At 38.8% G+C, this 20,833-nt stretch overlaps 2 protein-coding genes and 1 long non-coding RNA gene across 3 annotated transcripts; 1 reads left to right on the top strand and 2 right to left on the bottom strand.

Annotated features, from left to right (window-relative positions):
• Nucleotides 1-298: 298 nt before the first annotated feature.
• LOC138906963 (uncharacterized) lies at nt 299-1,356 on the bottom strand. Its single transcript, XM_070196686.1, has one exon. It carries the CDS (start codon nt 987-989, stop codon nt 453-455), a length of 537 nt encoding a protein of 178 aa, XP_070052787.1. The 5' UTR covers nt 990-1,356; the 3' UTR covers nt 299-452.
• Nucleotides 1,357-5,593: 4,237 nt separating this feature from the next.
• Nucleotides 5,594-6,910, bottom strand: LOC138908705 (uncharacterized). Its single transcript, XR_011415107.1, has 2 exons — nt 6,714-6,910; nt 5,594-5,944 (listed from the first exon to the last, which is right to left on the bottom strand). It is a non-coding gene; the product is annotated as an uncharacterized lncRNA (long non-coding RNA).
• Nucleotides 6,911-14,811: 7,901 nt separating this feature from the next.
• Nucleotides 14,812-20,538, top strand: LOC104109700 (MICOS complex subunit MIC10-like). The gene is made up of 3 exons (XM_009619047.4): nt 14,812-15,109; nt 17,021-17,160; nt 20,285-20,538. The coding sequence occupies exons 1-3, from the start codon at nt 14,962-14,964 to the stop codon at nt 20,297-20,299; spliced, it is 303 nt and encodes a 100-aa protein (XP_009617342.1). The 5' UTR covers nt 14,812-14,961; the 3' UTR covers nt 20,300-20,538.
• Nucleotides 20,539-20,833: the final 295 nt, after the last annotated feature.

Below are 20,833 nucleotides of genomic sequence, written 5' to 3'. Positions count from 1 at the left end.
ATTGTCTTAAAAGAGGAAGAAATACATGTAACTACCTGGAGTGTATTGCTGAAACCCAAGGAATTGTATGCCAAAGATTAGATGAAACACAATCTTCGGCGCTAAAGAAACACCCAAGACTCTCTTTGTTTTATTTTTCCCGTTCGATGCTTTCTTCCTTTCCTTCTAGGGATTTTTCTTTTTTTTTTTCTTCTAAAACCCGTTGCTTCTGTCTGCGTTTCTCCTTCCCCTAATCCCTTTCAATTTGGCAGATAGATGTTTGTTTTTCCTTTTTTTTTCTAACCCTTGTAACTTGTGTCACGTCAATGGGCTAAGCCCACTTGTATTCTTGCTTCTTTTTGTTTTGTATATTTAGTTTCATTGTTTTTATTATTATGCTAATGACCAATACACCCTTATAAAAAATATAGGGTATTACATCCTCCCCATCTTATGAAATTCGATCCCCGAATTTAGCTCAAGTACGTACCTGTAGACTGAAACAAATGGGGGTACTTGACTCGCATAGTATCTTTTATTTCCCAAGTAGCTTTTTCAACTGTATGATTTCGCCATAAGACTTTTACGAACTCAATTTCTTTTGACCGTAGCTTTCTTACTTGCCTATCAACAATAGCCATCGGTTCCTCCTCGTAAGACAACTTCTCATCAAGCGGTATAGCAAGTGCTTCAAGCACCTGAGATGAGTCTGATATACATTTCCTTAGCATTGAGACATGAAACACTGGATGAATAAAGGACAACTCAGGAGGAAGTGCCAAATGATAAGCCACAGCTCCCACTCGGTCTAGTATCTCATACGGTCCTATAAACCTGGGGCTCAACTTGCCTCTTTTCCCAAACTGCATCACACCTTTCATAGGGGAGACTCGTAGGAACACTTTGTCCCCAATTGTGAACGCTAAATCTCTTCTTCTCTTATCAGCATAAGACTTTTGTCTACTTTGAGCTGCAAGCAATCTCTGTCTGATCAACTGGACCTTGTCCATAGCTTCTTGTACTAGGTCGAGTCCCAATAAGTTAGTCTCACCAGCTTCAAATCATCCGATAGGAGAACGACATCTTCTACCATACAATGCTTTGTACAGTGCCATTTGAATACTGGACTGGAAGTTATTATTGTAAGCAAATTCAGTTAAAGGTAGATAAGCGTCCCAACTACCTCCAAACTCAAGAATGCAAGCTCTCAACATATCCTCCAAGATCTGTATAGTACGTTCAGACTGCCCGTCTATCTGTGGATGAAATGCAGTGCTAAGATCTACTCGTGTACCCAATGCTTCTTGAAAAGATTTCCAAAAGTGTGAGGTAAATTGTGATCCTCTATCAGACATGATGGATATTGGAACTCCGTGAAGTAGGACAATTTCGTTCATAAATATCTGTGCATACCTCACTCCGCCATATGTAGTCTTCACTGGCAAAAAGTATGCTGATTTCGTCAGTCGATCTACAATCACCCATACAGAGTCATAACCTTTAAGGGTTCGTGGTAGCCCGGTGACAAAATCCATAGTAATTCTTTCCCATTTCTTCTTTGGAATCTCAATTTGTTGTAGTAGTCCTGCGGGTTGCTGATGCTCAGCCTTGACCTGCTGACAAGTCAAACAATTAGAAACAAAGTTAGAAACATCTTTCTTCATACCTTCCCACCAATAGAATTGCTTCAGGTTTTGGTACATTTTTGTGGATCCAGGATGAATGGTGTATTTAGAGTTGTGGGCTTCTTCAAGAATAGAATGTCTCAACCCATCTACGTCTGCTACACATAGCATGTCCCCCATTCGAAGCACACCATCACTTTCAACAATCATATCCTTGCTTTTACCAGCTAAGGCCTCATCTTTATATTTGCATAATCGCTCATCCTCATATTGGGTGGCCTTAATGCGCTCAACTAAGGAAGACTTAGCTTGAGCACAAGCCAACAATGCCTCTGAATTTCCGACACTAAATCTTATACCTGTATCTTCTAGTCTATGAATATCTTTCGCCAAAAGTCTCTTTGCAGGAGCTATATGTGTCAAACTCCCCGTAGATTTTCTGCTCAATGCATCATCCACCACATTGGCTTTTTCTAGATGATACAAAATAGAACAGTCATAGTCTTTGAGTAGTTCCATCCACCGACGTTGCAGAAGATTAAGATCTCTCTACTGAAAGATATACTTCAGACTTTTATGGTCAGTATAACTCTCACAAGTTTCGCCATATAGGTAATGCCTCCAAAGTTTTAGAGCAAATACCACTGCAGCCATCTCCAAATCATGTGTAGGATAGTTTTGCTCATGCTTTTTCAATTGTCTCAAAGCATAAGCTATAACACGATTATTTTGCATGAGAACACATCCTAATCCCACCCTCGAGGCGTCACAGAATACTGTAAATCCTCCAGAACCTGATGGTAAGACTAATATTGGTACAGTTGTCAAACATATTTTGAGTTTTTGAAAGCTCTACTCACATTCCTCCGTCCACTGAAACTTTACATTTTTTTGTGTTAGCTTAGTTAGTGGCGCTGCTATTCTGGAGAATCCTGCACAAAACGCCTGTAATAGCCTGCTAAGCCTAAAAAGCTGCGAATCTCTGTAGGAGAAGTTGGCCTGGGCCATTTCTGCACAACTTCGGTCTTCTTAGGATCTGCCATAATTCCATCTTTGGATACCACATGCCCCAGAAATGATACTAAGTCTAGCCAAAATTCACACTTTGAGAACTTAGCATAAAGCCGATGTTCTCGCAATGTCTGCAACACAATCCTGAGATGATCTTCGTGTTCTCCTTGGCTACGATAATATATCAGGATATCATCAATAAATACTATTACAAATCTATCCAGAAACGGCTTGAACACCCTATTCATTAAATCCATGAATGGAGCTGGGGAATTAGTCAGTCCGAAAGGCATCACAAGAAAATCATAGTGCCCGTATCGAGTCTTGAAAGCAGTCTTAGAAATATCTTCATCTTTGATTCTAAGTTGATGATAACCAGAATAGAGGTCAATCTTTGAAAAGTGGGCAGCTCCTTGTAACTGATCAAACATGTCATCTATACGAGGCAAAGGATATTTATTGTGTATTGTTATCTTGTTCAACTGCCTGTAGTCAATGCACATTCTCAGGGATTCGTCTTTCTTCTTTACGAACAGTACTGGTGCACCCCATGGAGATATACTCGGTATGATAAAACCCTTATCTAACAAATCCTGCAGTTGTTGTTTTAGCTCCTTCAACTCTGCTGGTGCCATCCGATATGGGCTGTGTGTCAGGTGGCAAATCAATACAAAAATCTATTTCTCGTACTGGAGGCAATCCTCGTAATTCCTCAGAAAATACATCAGAAAATTCTCTCACCACTGGTACATTTTCTATACTAATTGTTTCCTTTCTGGTGTCATTTACAATAGCTATGAGACCCAAGCAACCTTTCTTCAGCAGTCGTTGAGCCTTTACAAAAGATACAAATTTGTAATTTTCTGGAACCTGACCCCCTTTTAGAACAAAACTGGGTTCATTTGGCATCTCAAACTTGACTATCTTTGCGTGACAATCGACGATAGCATAGCAGGAAGATAATCAATCCATTCCCATCAGCATATCAAAGTCAATCATATCAAGTATAATAAGGTCAGCTAGAGTATCTCTACCCTCAACCCGAATCTGACAAGCACGATACACGTATTCAGCTAATAGAGACTCTCCAACAGGAGTAGCAACTAGAAAAGGGTCATTCAATAGCTCACGCTGTCTACTAAACCTCAAAACAAAGTACGAGGACGCATAGGAGTGAGTAGATCACAGATCAATCAACGCAAGTGCATCAAATGAACAAACAGAAAGAATACATGTAACCACAGCATTTGAGGCCTGAGCATCCTATCTAGTAAATGCAAAAACTCCCGCCTGACCTCTACCAGCATTTCCTTGTCCTTGATTCACAGTAGCACGATCTCCAGCACCTCGACCTCTATTTCATGTACATGTAACACCTGAAGTATTACGAGTAGTCTGAGTAGGTACAAGTGACTGAATAGAAGTCTGGTTGAAATTTCTCGGAGGCTGAGGGCAATCCCTCAAGTGATGTCCCAACTGGCCACACCGAAAGCACTCTCCAGTTAGAACATGATATTGGCCCAAATGCGATCTACCACAAGTCTGGCAGACTGGAGTAGTGGCATATATCTGCCCTGAATTATGATGTCCAGAAAATGATGGTCCACTATTACCCTATCTGTAATGTGGTCTGTATATGGACTGTGAAGACAAGTGTGTCCCTGTCTGAGACCCCTGTTGTTGTTGTCCCTGATTTCCTGCTCTTCGATTTTTACTAAAACTGCCACCGAAAGACCCTCATGTCCTGGCCTTCTTACGTAAATCAACTAGTTGCACGCTCCTCACGTCCCTTGATTTCAATCTTTCTAGTAAGGTCGACTGCATCATAGTAGGATAAAGTCTTCATCTGTGGGGCTACTGCAGTGTATAGACGACCAACCAATCCATCAACAAACCTCTGAACTCGAGATTCTTCGGTAGGCACTAAGTAAGGGGCATATCTAGCCAGCTTACAAAACTTGGTTTATATGTTGACACATCCATATCTGGAGTCTGAACCAATCTCTTAAAGTCTCTAGCATATTTTTGCATCAGGCTGTCCAGAAGAAAATGATTCATGAAAAATTTAGTGAATTCGTCCCATGTCAGTAGTGCTGCTCCTGCTGGCCTTCCTAGCAATACAGTTTCATACCATGTGTTGGCCATATCCTCTAGTTTGTATGCTGCGAGCTCTACGGCTCTCTCCCTAGAACATCCTAGAGCACGTAATGCCTTGAGTGTCCCATCCAAGAAACTTTGAGGATGTGCTGAATTATTAGAACCTGTGAATTTTGGTGATTTCAATTTCAGGAACTCTTGTAGGGATACTTCCTTATTCCTGAAAGTCTGAGTCTGTGCAGGTGCTTGTGTCTTTAAAGTAGCCTGAGGAGCTGAACTTCTACCCTAAGTAGGCACCAATGCCTCTAACACATTCAATAATCTTGCCACTGCGTCTACAGGTAAGGCAACAGTAGGCACAACAGTTGGCACTAGTGGTAGAGCGTCCTGAACTCCCTGGCCTTGCACTTGATCTGGCATAGCAGCTTGGGGTTGACCCATGTTCCCAATTTCAGGTTGAGGGGCAACCTGTCTTCTAGTTTGATGAACGCCAACTTGACCGCCACCCCGGGTAGCACCACGTCCAGCACCACGTCCAGCAGATGAAGGTGTGCGTGTCCTAGCCATCCGCGAAAGAAATATTCCAAAGTCAATCTCAAGTTATCTCAATGCACGATCAAAGAATGAAAGAAGGGAAAACATTCCTAGATGTTCAGTAGCCTCAAGATCATAAGTATGGGCGCCTACATACCCATGAGCAAGACTCTACTAAACATTGCTCCATGACTCAGGACTTAAAGCCTAAACTCTGATACCAACTTTGTCACGACCCAATTTAGGATCATGACCGGGTCTTAGGAGCAAGTGCTCACAAGTAAGCCTCATCGGTATTTTACAGAAAATCGGGCAAAGTTTCCCTTGTTTTTGGACTATCCAAAAAATTTTCATGTCTCAAAATCAACAACAAACCATCCTAATATCAAACCAAACAATCGACAACTTATCAATTAACCAAAACAAGTCTCCACCATTACTAATCAACCTACTAACAACCAGAAATACTAATTTATCTCCAACTTTGATAATAAAGAACGATACTCAACATAAGACTATAATAACAAAAGAATACTCATGACACTAAAATATTGACTATGGAGAGACTCTAAGAGTTCAAAGAAAGACAATAACAATAAATAAAATCTCCGCCCACGCGAACAAGTGCGAGGCTCACTAAGAACTATCAACCTGTGCGCTCTAATTAACGAAATCCTCGCCCGCGTCAACTGTTGTCTCTGTAAAATAAATTAGTGGGGAATGAGTCGCTATCTCAGTGAGTAATAACACTTAACCACAACCGTTTTTATTGGGGACAAGTCAGAAAACATGCTAGTATCTCAAACAGCAAATAACATAAAAATGCCCTTCCAGAAACAATAAAAAAATTTTAGTCTCATCATACTTTTCTTGTAGTATAATACAATTAACAATTCAGTAATAAGTTCGGTAACCACTATATAATATCAATATTCACATTTGGGAGGTTCAATGAACGGATCATGTAATCGGTATAACTGTGGACTTCTTCGCAAGAAGTCAAATAAATGGTAGTCCCTACTCTAGGGAAATCGATAACAGTATGCTAGTTCTACCTTCCCACTAGCGAGGGCTGTAACGGTAATCGGTAATTACAAGGTGCACCAGGTCTAACGAACCCGACGTTAGCTACAGGATCCTTCAAAGTCTACTCCCATTTATACTCTTCTTTGTATCCGTATATATTCATAGGAAAATATTTTAAAACAATATAGGGCATTTTGGTTCTTATCAAATCATGTAATTTCATTTCGATAACAGTAAATTCAAGTAACGGTAAAACATATCTAATGACAACAAGAATATTTAAAACAACGGTAATCATGTCAAAAATCTATTCGATATCATATCGAGTAAAAGACTTGTCCCATATGCAACTCAAAAAAATCGGTAACATATTCATATTAAAAATCATGCGTAAATCATGCAAATTATGAAAACACAAATTGCGGTAAGATTACTACTCACAGTACTCGTGCCGAAATACCAAATGCCTCACCTCGAGCAATTCGTACAACTTCCTCCAATCAATCTATAATTACATAATATCGATCTCATGTTAATTGCCTTGTTTAGGCTAAATCCATCGCTAGTTTAGAATACCCAATCCTCCGAGTTTTATATTTAACTCTTAATTCGCCGAGTTATAATTACCCAAATATGAGTAATTACTAATCTATATACTCCAACCTATTTATATAATATACCCAATTAATTTACGAAAAAGTCTCATGAATTTCTCCAAATTTCCTTAGCTTTATCTTTCAAATTCTTAATCAAACCCTAAAATTATATCTACTCAGCCCTATAAGAATTATGTATATAAAATTCCATTGTCTTAAAAGAAGAAGAAATACATGTAACTACCTGGAGTGTATTGCTGAAACCCAAGGAATTGTATGCCAAAGATTAGACGAAACACGATCTTCGGCGCTAAAGAAACACCCGAGACTCTCTTTCTTTTGTTTTTCCCGTTCGATGCTTTCTTCCTTTCCTTCTAGGGATTTTTCTTTTTTTTTTTTCGTCTGAAACCCGTTGCTTCTGTCTGCGTTTCCCCTTACCCTATTCCCTTTCAATTTGGCAGATAGATATTTTTTTTTCTAACCCTTGTAACCTGTGTCACGTTAATGGGCTAAGCCCACTTGTATTCTTTATTCTTTTTGTTTTGTTTATTTAGTTTCATTATTTTTTTTTTGTAGTTAGTTTTTTATTATTATTATTATTATTATTATTATTATTATTATTATTATTATGCTAATGACCAATACACCCTTATAAAAAAAATATAGGGTACTACACAACACTAAGTCCCCAACATTGAAGTGTTGAAGGTTGGCTCTTCGATTGTAATACCTCTTGATCCGTTGTTTTTGGGCGGCCATTCGGATGAGGGCGGCTACACGCCTTTCATCTTACAGTTCAGGCTTGTATTCATGGTCTCGTTGTTTGATTCTTCGGTTGCATATCGGAACCTGAGACTTAGTTCTCTGACTTCGATCGGTATTAGAGTTTCGGCACCATAAACTAACGAGAACGGGGTGGCCTTGGTACTGGACTTTAAGGTCGTACGGTATGCCCATAGGACTTCGGGAAAGATTTCTTTCCATTTTCCTTTGGCGTCGGTCAATCTCTTTCTGAGGTTCTGGAGTATGGTTTTGTTCGTGGAGTCCGCTTGCCCGTTCCCACTAGGGTGATAGGGTATTGATAGGATCCTTTTGGTCTTATGGTATTCGAGAAACTTCCTTACTTTGCTGCCGATGAACTATTTTCCATTGTCGCACACGGTCTCGGCCGGCATCCCAAACCGGCATATTACGTGATCCCAAATGACATCGATAACTTCATTCTCCCTCACTTTCTCATACGCCTGGGCTTTCACTCATTTAGAAAAATAGTTAGTCATACATAATATAAATTGAGCCTTACTGGGTGCCTATGGGAGGTGGCCGACGATGTCCATCCCCCATTTCATGAACGGCTAGGGTGACAAGACTGAATGTAGCAGCTCTCCGGGTTGATGAATCATCGGAGCATGCCTTTGACATCCGTCACATTTTCGTACGAACTCCTTCGCGTCCTTTTCCATGTCGACCCAATAGTAACCGGCTCTGATTATTTACTGAACTAATGATTCGGCACCCGAATGATTTCCGCATGTGCGTTTATGGAGTTCCCTCAGAACATACTCGGTGTCTTCTGGTCCTAGACATATTACGAGTGGGCCATCAAACATTTTCCGGAATAGTGTACCATCTTCGGACATGCTGAACCGGGCCGCCTTTGCAGGCAGAGTCCTTGATTCCTTGGGGTCCGAGGGCAATTTTTCGGTCTTCAGATATTCTATATATTTGTTTCTCCAGTCCCAAGTTAGGCTTGTTGAGTTTATCTCGGCGAGATCTTCTTTCACTACCGATCTCATGAGTTGTACGACCGCCCCTGAGTTGAACTCATCATCGTCCACTAATGATCCCAAGTTAGCAAGGGCATCGGTCTCGCTGTTTTGATCCTTAGGCACATGTTGTAGAGTCCACTCCTTGAACCCATGTAACGTTACATGTAGTTTATCTAGGTATATTTGCCTTCCTTCCTCTCTAACTTCGAACATCCCATTAACTTGGTTCACCACAAGGAGGGAGTCGCACTTAGCTTCGATCACCTTTGCCCCCAAGCTTTTGGCCGGTTCGAGACCTGCAATCATGGCCTCATACTCGGCTTCATTGTTAGTTAATTTTAAAGTCCTAATAGATTTTCTAACTACATTACCTGTTAGTGGCTTCAATACAATGCCGAGTCCGGACCCTTTTGCGTTTGTGGCGCCGTCCGTAAAGAGAGTCTAGATTCTCGAATAAGTCCCCGAGTTAAAAAATAACTCTCTTTTGACCTCGGGTATTAGTGCCGGCATAAAGTCAGCCATAAGTCAGCCAAAATTTGAGATTTAATGGCGGTCCGAGGCCGATATTCGATATCGTACCCACTGATCTCTACAGCCCATTTGGCCAACCGCACCGAGAGCTCAGGTTTATGTATTACAATCCTCAATGGGTAAGTTGTCACGACACATATGGGGTGACACTGAAAGTATGGTTTTAGCTTCCTAGAGGCGCTTAGCAAAGCGAGTGCCAACTTTTCTAGGTGAGGGTATCTAGTTTGGCCTCGCCTAGAGTCCTGCTAACATAGTAAATTGGAAATTGCGTACCTTTCTCTTCCCGGACCAAGACTCCACTTACCGTTATCTCTGATACTACCAAGTATAGGTATAGTTGTCCGTCTGTCTTCAGCGTGTGAAGAAGCGGTGGGCTCGATAGATATCGCTTGAGCTCCTCCAAGGCTCGTTGGCACTCCGGGGTCCATGAAAAGTTATTCTTTTTCTTCAATTGTGAGAAGAACCGGTGGCTCTTGTCGGATGATCTCAAAATAAATCGTCCCAAGGCGGCTATGCGTTCGGTTAACCTTTGTACGACCTTCACGTTGTGCACAAGAATGATATCTTCGATGGCCTTGATCTTATCGGGGTTGATCTCGATTCTCAAGTTGGATACCATAAATTCGAGGAATTTACCGGACCCGACTTCGAATACACATTTCTCCGGGTTCAGCTTCATATTGTATTTTTTCAATATGCTGAAGGTTTCCTGCAAATGTTTCAAATGGTCCTCTGCCCGCGGGGACTTAACCAACATATCGTCAATGTAAACCTCCATTGATTTTCCTATTTGTCCCTCGAACATCCGATTTACTATGCGTTGGTAAGTGGCGCCGGCATTTTTTAGTCCGAACAGCATCACGTTATAGCAGTAGGTGTCGTACTTGGTAATGAAGGAAGTTTTTTCCTAATCACCCAGGTCCATCCGAATTTGGTTGTACCTGGAATAAGAGTCGAGAAAACTGAGGATCTCGTGGCCGTCCATTGCATTGATCATGCGATCGATGTTAGGCAAAGGGAAAGAGTCCATGGGACACGCTTTATTCAAGCCTTTATAGTCCACACACATTCTTAATTTGTTCCCCTTTTTGGGGACTACTACTACGTTTGCTAACCAGTCTGGGTATTTAACCTCCCGGATTGACCCTATTTTAAGGAGTTTAGATACCTCGTCCTTGATGAAAGCATGTTTGACCTCGGACTGGGGTCTCCTCTTCTACTTGACCGGGTAGAACTTCGGGTCCAGGCTTAGCGTGTAAGTGGTTATTTCCGGCGGGATCCCTGTCATATCAAGGTGGGACCAAGCGAAATAATTTTTGTTAGCTATAAGAAATTGAATGAGTTTTTTCCTGAGCTCGGGATTCAACCCCGTGCATAGGTATACCTTTCGATCGGGCAAGTGTTCGATCAGTACAACTTTCTCCAATTCCTCGACCGTTGATTTGGTAGCGTCGTAATCATCGGGAGCTATGAAAGACCTGGGAACTCCGTAGTCGTCGTCCTCACCCATCTTCTGCTTCTCCGGTTAGGACGGAGTCGGTGTCAGTAGTTGCTATTTGGTTTCTCCCTTGGTGACCGAACCCAACTCTTTTGGTGTCGAAAGTGTGGATATCGGGACCACTTCGTCGACCACGAACATCTCTTTTGCAGCCGGTTGTTCTCTATAAACTATTTTTATTCCTCCCGGTGTCGGGAACTTCAACACCTGGTGCAAAGTTGACGGTACCGCCCTCATATTGTGAACCCATGGTCTTCCGAACAAAGCATTGTACCTCATGTCCCCTTCGATCACATAGAACTTTGTTTCCTGAACGGTTCCGGCGGTGTTCACTAGTAATGTTATCTCCCCTTTAGTGGTCTCACATGCCATGTTAAACCCGTTTAGGACTCGGACCGCAGGCACGATCTGATCTTGTAGGCCGAGCTATTCCACGACCCTCGATCTAATGATGTTGGCCGAGCTACCTAGATCAATTAACATACGCTTAACTTGAGATTTATTTATAAGTACTGATATTACCAGTGCATCATTGCGGGGCTGCACGATCCCCTCAGGGTCTTTGTCGTTGAAGGACAAGGTTCCCTCCGACACGTATTTCCGAGTCCATTTTTTCCTTGTGATGGATACTTTGGTGCGCTTCAGCATCGGCCCCTGGGGAACATCGACCCCACCGATGATCATGTTAATGACATGCTGGGGTTCCTCATGTTCGATCTGTTTACCAGAATCTCTATTCCTAAAGTGGTTCTTGGCTCGATCGCTTAGAAACTCTCGGAGGTGCCCATTATTGAATAGCCGTGCCACTTCCTCTCTTAATTGTCAATAATCTTCTGTTCTGTGACCGTGAGTATCATGATATCTGCACAATAGGTTAGGATCCTTTTGGGTTGGATCGGACTGTAGAGGTCGAGGCCATTTGGTGTCTTTGATACGTCCAATGGCGGATACGATGACGGCGGCAACGACGTTAAAGTTGTACTCCGATAGCCTTGGCGCTTCCTTCGGCCCGATGGGTATATGTCCCAATGCGCTTAAAAGAAACATGACATAATTTTTTCGTTTCACTACTCAATGAGGGAAGTCCAAATGCTTACTTCCTCAATTGCCACTTTTATCCAAATATTTTTTAGGAAAAAGTTTTTTTCATCACAAAATCAATTCGGTATCTGGTTATGAAAATGTTCTCCACAAAAACGGGGGAAATGAGCCAACGTTAATTTTCATTGCAGATTACAACTTTTTATTCCATAATACTTGCTTCAAGTAATGCTTAGATATATATTATTTTCAATCTTTTATAGAACACTATTCTCATACACTACTCTCCGCCTTATATGGTAAAAACATTTTATTTGAAAACATTTTCCTTTGTACCAAATGCAGATAGTAATTTTTTAACCAAGCAATAATATGATAAAATCTAGAAGAATTTTCATAAAGCACTATAGTTTAGAGGATAATAACTATAATTTATGTAATTACCATTTGTAGCTACTGTTTAATAGCCTGTTTGGAAAGTCACATGGGAATTGAAATTGAGTGTAACTGGGTGTAATTACACACTTTGACATATTTGTTTGACCAAGTAATTACTTGGTTGGTGATGAATTGAGTGTAATTGGGAGGGAGTAATTACACTCTCCAATTCTCAAAGGAGGGTAAAGAATAGGATGTAATTACAAGGCAACATTTCCAATTCCTTTTTCTTATTTCAATATATAATAATATTTAATATTTAATATCTATTATACATATAAATATTTATCATACAGTGAAAATTATTTTACATGTTAATCTGAAAAAATATTTAGTAATCTATGTAATTACACTTGTATAACCAAACATGAATATTCGTAGGCGCTCTATTCGTTCACGCAATGAATATAACTAAAGCGAAGTACAGAAATACAGAAACATAAAATGCTCTTGGTGAGAGTCGAACTCAAGACCTCCACTAACTAAGTAGGCACTCACAAACTGAGCTATGAGAGCTTGTTGTTCTCTTGTTTCAGTTCAAAATAATTAATCTCATATTTTATGGATTTGCTTTAAAATTCAAATATAGTTATGAATGGTAAACTTACTGAAAATATAGCTACAAATAATAAATATAATATAAAAATTTGATGTATCACGTAATTTTCCCTAAAATCTAAAAGCAGTCCAAACCTTAGTGACCAAATACCCAATCAATTGTGGCCCAAAGGCCCAAATAAAGCACTCATTGCAAATGTGGAGAGGGTGATATAATAAGGAGTAAATTACCCTATATAGCCGATCAAAATTTTAATAGCCCATATTTTTTTCCATTGATATGATGTCCCTCCGGCCCAAACATATTACATCTAATAGTCCGAAATGTCTATTTTGTATATTTTTTTTGTATAGTGACAGTCTATTTTGTATAGCGACGGTCTATTTAGTATATATTTTGTATAGTGACTGTCTATTTTGTATATATTTTGTATAGTGACAGTCTAATGTATATAAATTGTATAATGATAGTCTATTTAGTATATTTTTTGTACATTGATAGTCTATTTTGTATATATTTTATATAGTAACAGTCTATTTAGTATATTTTTTGTATAATGACAGTCTATTTTGTATATATTTTGTAAAGTGACAGTCTATTGTATATAGATTGTATAGTGACAGTCTATTTTGTATAATTTTTGCATAGTGACATTCTATTTTGTATATATTTTTGTAATATACCACTATTTAAATCTATTTTTATCAAAAGAAATACATAAATATCCATGTAAATATATACTAATGGTGGGACTGAAATTAAATTATTTAAAATTGTATACTAGATATTTGTTTTAAACCAAACTACAATTGTTCCTTAACAATACACATAAAAGAAAGAGGTTACAAGAAAAATGATTTCTAGGATCTTTTATGGCGGCAGAAACTAAGAAGAATAAAATCTCCATCATCAAGATCATAAACATTACTTTAGCAGGTGAATTCTGAACCAAATTATCTTTGTTGCTTCAGAGCAAGCTTGCATGCCTTCCTCATAATCTTGGCCAGAAGCTTCTACAACTTAAGCAATAGTCTGTATCCACAAAATAGCTTTAAATTATCCAGTAGTATAATTTAAATATTAAAAAAAAAACTTAAAATCGATAAAAATTAAGAACCTGATTGTTGGCGGGATTAACAGTGGAGATAATGAAGCCACTAGCTTTCCACGTGCCATTGACATAACAACCTAGATTTTTAGGGCCAATTCCGATCTCCTTCGGAAACTCATACTCTTTCTTTGCGAAAGTCATGATTTCTTCAATTTAAAAAAAGAAAGAAGTACAATCGAAAACTTTCCAACGGACACGATAATCCGATAGAAGAAATTGCTTAGTGCAAGAAGGAGAATCAATAAATGACTGCTAGAGAAGTGGCGATCCATCGCCAAATTTTGGACTTTGGCGACTAGGGAGGGCGAGCGGCACAGATATACTAGTTAACATAATTTATTTATTTTTTGCTACAAGTTGTAATATGCAATTGTGGACTAGGCGGTTATTTATAGGTTTTGACGAGCGGCTAACTTTGTCAAAAGCTTTATAATAAGTGTTTAGTCTATTTTCGTCTTTATACCACTGTCTTGACTCTTGAGAGCATATGATCCTTAACTTCGTCAAAATTGAGTATTTTTTGTTCAATTGATGAAATTCTCATATGAATCATTTAGAAATAACAAGGATGTTATGTTTCTTATATGTGACTAACCTATAAAACAACGACAATTGGGGGTTTCTTGCCCAATTTCAATTTTTCTTTGATCAAGGTCCATTTTCATTATTAATATAGATATGTTTAATTTTGCAGGAATTATCATTTGGATTTTTATTTATTTATTGGAGGAAAAATAGATTGTAGAATAAAATCTTAATCTCGATTACGGTCTTTTTTTTAATTACTTCGATCATGTAAAAGTCACGTGACATCTCCGGTAGTTTTAAAGATCCGCTTAAATATTTGGTCAGTTGAATAAAAATGTTTTTTTTTTTTTTTAAATTTAAAAGGATCTCTGCATATTTATTATTATTGTTTTTTGTCCGTGCTAAAAGTGATACAATGAAAATAGAGAAGGGAAATAGACATATCACTAAACTTAAGGGACTATTTGAGCCAAGAACTTGAAAATTGGGGAAGACTCGTATATTCTCCAGAAAGAAGCGTAGAGACAGAAAAACGAAACCCTCGGCTCAAAGTTCATCAAAGATCTAATAGAAGGAACTGAAACCTAATACGCAGTGAAAGAGAGATCTGTCGTAGCAATGGCAGAAGAGAAGAAGCAAGAACAAGCAATTGTACCTCCTCCACAATACAATTTGGACGCAAAGTGGGACGCTTGTCTTGATTTGGGGGTTCGCCGTTTCGCTTACTTTTCCTTAATCGGTGGCTTTGCTGGTCTTCTCCTCTTCCGTGAGTTCCTTTTTTTTTTTTCACAAACTCACAATTTTTGACTTGCCTTTATGCTGTTTCTATGGTTTTTTGTTTTGCTTAGTATCGTTTGTGTGACCTAATCATTATGAAATCGGTGTTGATTGGATGAAATTGGGAAAATGCTGAAATGGGTGTCTTTTTTCATTTTCGAAATATTATAGTTACGTGGATTGTACCGAGATAATTGAAGCTGGAGTAAGAGCTTTTGCTTGCCAGCTTCTTCTGTTATTTTACCACAGTAGTGGAAATGCTTTTATGTTTCCCCCCCTCTAATACTGTTTAAGGAAATTGGAGAAGTTTTGTTGCTTAGTTTTTTTGTGTGATGTGGTGATTGTGGAATTGGTATCGTAACTGAGAAATGGAAATGTGTGTGCACGCGTGCACGCACATATTGGTCTTGTATCATTATATCATTTCTGATACACTTACACACGCATATAAATTGGTCTTGTATTATTTATGGATTTTGTTTCATTGGTTACTGTCTTCTTAGTTGGAAACTTCAGCTGCGCTTTTGCTTAGTTTGCTCGTGTGATGTTAGTATTGTGAAAAGTGGGATTTGGAGGGATGAAGTTGAGAAATGCCGAAATGGGTTTTTGAATTTGTGTTGTGTGGTAATGGTTAATTAGACAAGAGTATTGTCAGCCTCTTGTGCTCACTAGTATTGTCACATAACTTTGCTTGTTAAGCCCGGTGCATTGGTTAAAACTCCAGCTGTTCTTTTGCATAGTCTTGTGTGTGTGATCTAGTGATTGTGGAAATTATGAATTGCATGGATGCTTATGGGAATGACAAAACGGGGCTTTCTTGCAATTATGTTCCATTGTTATTTAAGCGAACAAACTGAGGCTGAAGTAATAGCTTTTAGCCTGCCAGCTTTTGTCTTCACGCTGTACATGTTGTATATGTCATACATATTTTGCACCTGCTTGGTGCATTCTGGTGCAATAAAGTTATCCTTCCGTGTAAAAAAAGAACAAAATAAATTATACATGTGATGCAATTTTCCAACTAAATCCTTCAATAATGAAGGTCGGAATTGAAGAATGACTTACCATTAAAAAAACGTTCAGAATTGAAGTGTATGGATAGAGCAGTAACGAGCAGTGATTTTGATGAAAATAGCATTGGATGGATTATGAGCTGGTTTCTTATTAACTTAAATCTGTGTGGTCGCATTGTGTTTATGAGAACTTGAAGAAGTAGTTCTTCTTCTTCTTCAAGTTCCCATAAACACAACGTAACCATTCAGAATCAAGGCAGATGTCTGTGTAGTCTTTTTTGTTGGTCCAACCAGTCCTATGTAAATAGTTCTACTGTCTTTTTAGATTTTGTGAGCTCCCTCACTCTAGACTAGCCATTATCATGAAGGGTCTTACCAGATTTTGTAATGGAGCTAGCATATCTACTTCTGTAATCTCTGCATCTTGTTGATGCCAATCAATGAAACAACTTACTTTATCAAACAAAAAAAAAAAAAAAAGAAAAGAAAAGAGAGGGAGAACTTGAAGAAGTAGTTCTTGTTGAAGCTTAGCTATGTGGACAGTTTTTGGATGCAGAGACGAAAAGGGAACAGATGTAACCTAGCATACAAGAGGTTACATTCTTTTAATGTATTATGGCATGCTGTCGACTTGATAATGTTGTAGCTTAATAGTTGTTTTTGTAATATTGCTTGCTGTTGTCTTGATAATCAATCTCCCATTCTGTTCTTGAAATTTTTGGTAGTTGTATGTCTAGGCATTGATTTGGCCATGCTTGCAGCTTTTTTCAATCTATATAATATGAATAGAGTTGTTTCTTCTTTGATGTGTTTCTCCAAGTGTTGTCCAATATATATTAGACAGATAATGTAGTAAGTTGACTCATTTTCATTGATTGTCATCTTAGGGAGTCCTGTGACACGCTGGGCATCAACGGCATTTGGTGCTGGGACAGGTCTAGGATCTGCATACACGGAATGCTCTCAGAAATTTGGTGGATATCCTGGAAAATTAACTGCTAATGTTTCTGAGGCTCCTATTACCAAGGTAGTACATTGCATCTATTTCTATTTCTATTTGCCAAGCTAATACGTAAGGGAAATATAAATAGGCTTGCCCATCTTTGATGATATTCAGTGAATGCTCAGTATTCTTTTCTATAAGCTGTGTGAAACTGTTCTCTTGTGGCTAGACAGAAATATTCAGGTTGGAGATGATGGTTGTGTAATTATGCTACTTTCTTTGTTTTATCCTCCCCCCTTCTTGGGGGGGGGGGAGAAGTCCCTTGTTGTGCCATTGTTTTGGGGCCAGGGAATGGTAGAAGGTAGCATTTATTGGTGCATTTTTAAAGTTTAAAGGCTTTCATTTGTTACCACTTTCTTGTTCTGTTGTTCATGAAGCAAGATGCTAGCTTGCAATGTTGAGCTACAAAGCTATCTTATATATTTGCATAGAGATGGTTAAAATATTTGGTATTTCAGTTTAGAACTATGTATTTTGGGGTTAATTACAGTAAGCACCCCTGTAATATGGCTCAATTGCAAATACACCTCCTTTATTTTGAAATCAAACACTCACCCCCTACACTACTGTAATCCTACACAAATATAATGTTGTTATCCCTATTTTTCAGACAATTTAAACCCCTTGTATGAATAACTTGTTCTGCGTGTCTTCCTTGGCTGTGGCAATTGATTTTGTTCTGCTATTGATAAAAGAATAATTGTTTCTAGAATAGAAATTTCAATTCTTGAAGACTGAAAACGGATTATTGTTCGGAAGTTAATCTGGGGAAGATATGGCGAATGCTACAGCCTACAAGGAATCAGCTGGATCGATTGTAACTGAACCATCTTTTCTTGTTGGTTCTCTAATTTTCTGTATTTAAGTGATTATTACAGAGGTACAATGATACCTCACTGTCCAAACGGTCCATAACTGTTACAGCGCTGTCATTTTCCTAGTGCCCTGTGTCAATCAGACTCTTCATTTATTTCTTGTTATTCATGTCAAATGTTTAGTAAGTGGATATAGATATATTAGTTAGCTCCTCACAGTACATTTGAAATCTTGCTAGAATCTTGGCGTACCTTTGTCCAAACGAACCTGTCCACATGAGAGGAGTACGGCCACCTTGTCCCTCAAATCCATCACAGCCACAGCCAGAATTGGCACCTTTATTTTCTTGATATTAAGTAATTACAACATAACATTTTCACGTGAAGTTCTTACTGCTCCCTTATGTACTTATCAAAAAACTGCTCCCTTTATGCTAACAATTTCTTTTGTTCTCTAACTTTAATAACCCTGAAGAATTTTAGCGATGCTGCAATAAAAATTCTACCCCATAAGATTTTTTTAGGCAGTTAATTGGGGTTGGTGATAGGGATAGGTGCATCGGATTTGCCCTGCCTTGCACTGCAAGGAGATAGTTGACAACTGATCTGGCAGCGGCATCCATTTCTGCTCCCCTTTCCTTTATTTTCCATCGTTTATATAGAATTTCCTTTTATTCCTCTCCTTCCTTTCTCAGGATCATTAAGGAAGTGGTAATCACCTTTCCTTCGTCCTACTTCATTTCATTGAAGTTTTGGATTAAAGTAACAACGAAAGGTGTCTTCTAGTATAAGTACCTTTGTGATATGGGAAAAGAAATGCGCCTTGTCAAAGAAGGGAATGGAAAACAGACAGTGTACAGGAGGGTGAACCCGAATACTTACTTTTACTAGGGGGGAAAATCCAGACATCTGTACTATTTTCCGGGGGGAGGGGGATGTAGAACTGTAGATTTTGTTCCCGTCTGCTGAACATTAGCCGTCCTGTTGAGTATAAAAATTGTTGCTCATATTTTCCCTTTTTCAAATTGTTTGATAAGTGCATTGTAGAAATGCCAATGCTAAAAGGTTATACAAGATTAAAATTATCACATCCAATAGAAGATACGGATAACGCAATAGAGGTTAAATTGAGAGGTCTCTCGAGATGATGCGGTCATGTTGTAAGTGGACCTCTAAAGGCACCATCTTTTGGCGTAAAACCATGTATATTGAAGTTGTTAAAACTTAAAAAGCGATGGGTAGACTTAGGATCACGTGGAAAAAATTGCCTCAAATATCTGTGAATGCAAGCAGATTTTACAAAATATTGAACACAATGAAGGGGAACTTAGTGCAACGTTTTACTTGTCTACGTGTGACCTATAGATCATGGGTTCGAGCCGTGGACTCAGTCACTGACGCTTGCGAACCTCTATAACATCCCTCTGAGGTGCTGCCTTCCTTGCGTGGTTGCGGGATGCTTCGTGCACCGGTCTTTTGTTTAATGGAAGCAAAAGATCCATGTAGGCGATACCAACTAGTTTGATTTATGGTTGGTACACTTGCATTGATTCCAGTATTGCAATGAGTTTTTCTATTTAGAGATTCGTATATAGTAGAAAAATATAGAGAACCTTCAGTTTTTGAGAAACCCCAAGTTATTGAGTATTTCGATGTTAGGGGTTTAAATGGAGCGAAATGGATAATGAGGATTTATATAACCAACTAAACTAGCTTAGAATGGAGGCATATTTGTTGTAATCTTTTAATAAGAAATGCTACTGCTGATTAATAGTAGCCCAATTGTTTTCCATGTATATTAGGATGTATTGGGCTCTACTAGCACTGCATTCTGATTTTGTCATCTGTTCCTGTGGCATGATAGCTTACCTTTTCTTTTATGTTGTCTACGTACTATACTCATCTTGATAGACATGTTTAGTTTGTTTTTCCTTCTTGAGCGCACTGTTTCTTTTTTCTTGGAGTGTGAGAATGGAAGGGACCCAAGGGTGTGTGGCCTAGTGGTTAATGAAGTACGGGGAGAATCATGAAGCTTCATGTTTAATTCCTAGTGGAGGCAAGAAATAGTAGGTGGTTTCTTCCCATCTGCCTAACCTTGGTGGGCAGAGTTATAATATCTGGTGCCTGTGTTGGTGGGAGCTACCAGGTACCCGGTGGAATAATCGAGTTGCGCACATGTTGACCTAGACATCACCCATATTAGAAAGATGGAAAGGTGGAGTTTGTATTCTGTGCCATGAAGTTATGCTTTTGTGTTGCTACTAAGGTTTACTTTCAATTTTATATGCTTGTTCTAATGTTTACTTCAACTTTCTAATTTTCGTCCGTCACAGGATGGGGAGCACTGAAGCAACCGTTTCACTGGGATCACAGATCTAAATTTTCATGTGATAAAATCGTTGTTACCTGTTTCCACCATTGGCTTTTTTGCCCTTTATCAAGACTATTTGTTTTGCATGACTTTGATTTTCAGAGCAATCTATGGCTAATTATTAATTAGCTCATTTGGCCTTTTTTATTTTGTAACTGTTACTACTGAAACGGAGTTAGATAGCAAAAGGAAAGAAGAAATAATTGCTTTCGTGCAGTTTCTTGTGTTGTGTTCACTCCTTTGCTGATGGAAGTGTTCTGTGGCCAATAAGCTATGAAGAAGTAGAATTTGATGAAATATAACATTTTTTCTTTCTTTATTCCTCCCTTTTCATGCGGACTGTGAAACGCTTAAGTATTTGCTTTGTGGCTAAAAAAGAACTGATGATAATTGGTAACAGATGAAATGTTGACACTAGTTCCTATAGCGTTCACATGGAGTATACAAGAAATCTTTTCCTAATATGGCGAAAAGGAAATATTTTTATAGTTTATGACATTAGTTTACTATA

Source organism: Nicotiana tomentosiformis, chromosome 3, assembly GCF_000390325.3.
Source record: "Nicotiana tomentosiformis chromosome 3, ASM39032v3, whole genome shotgun sequence".
NCBI classification, from domain to species: Eukaryota; Viridiplantae; Streptophyta; class Magnoliopsida; order Solanales; family Solanaceae; genus Nicotiana; species Nicotiana tomentosiformis.
Note: the sequence above shows the minus strand (reverse complement) of the source record. Positions and strands in the feature narration are given on the sequence as shown.

What these genes read in the sequence shown, in the direction of transcription:
- LOC138906963 (XM_070196686.1), bottom strand. Translation starts at nt 989, where the DNA reads ATGGACAAGGTCCAGTTGATCAGACAGAGATTGCTTGCAGCTCAAAGT.
- LOC104109700 (XM_009619047.4), top strand. Translation starts at nt 14,962, where the DNA reads ATGGCAGAAGAGAAGAAGCAAGAACAAGCAATTGTACCTCCTCCACAA. An exon ending in TGCTGGTCTTCTCCTCTTCC is followed by an intron (nt 15,110 to 17,020) that starts GTGAGTTCCTTT and finishes TTGTCATCTTAG; the next exon opens with GGAGTCCTGTGACACGCTGG.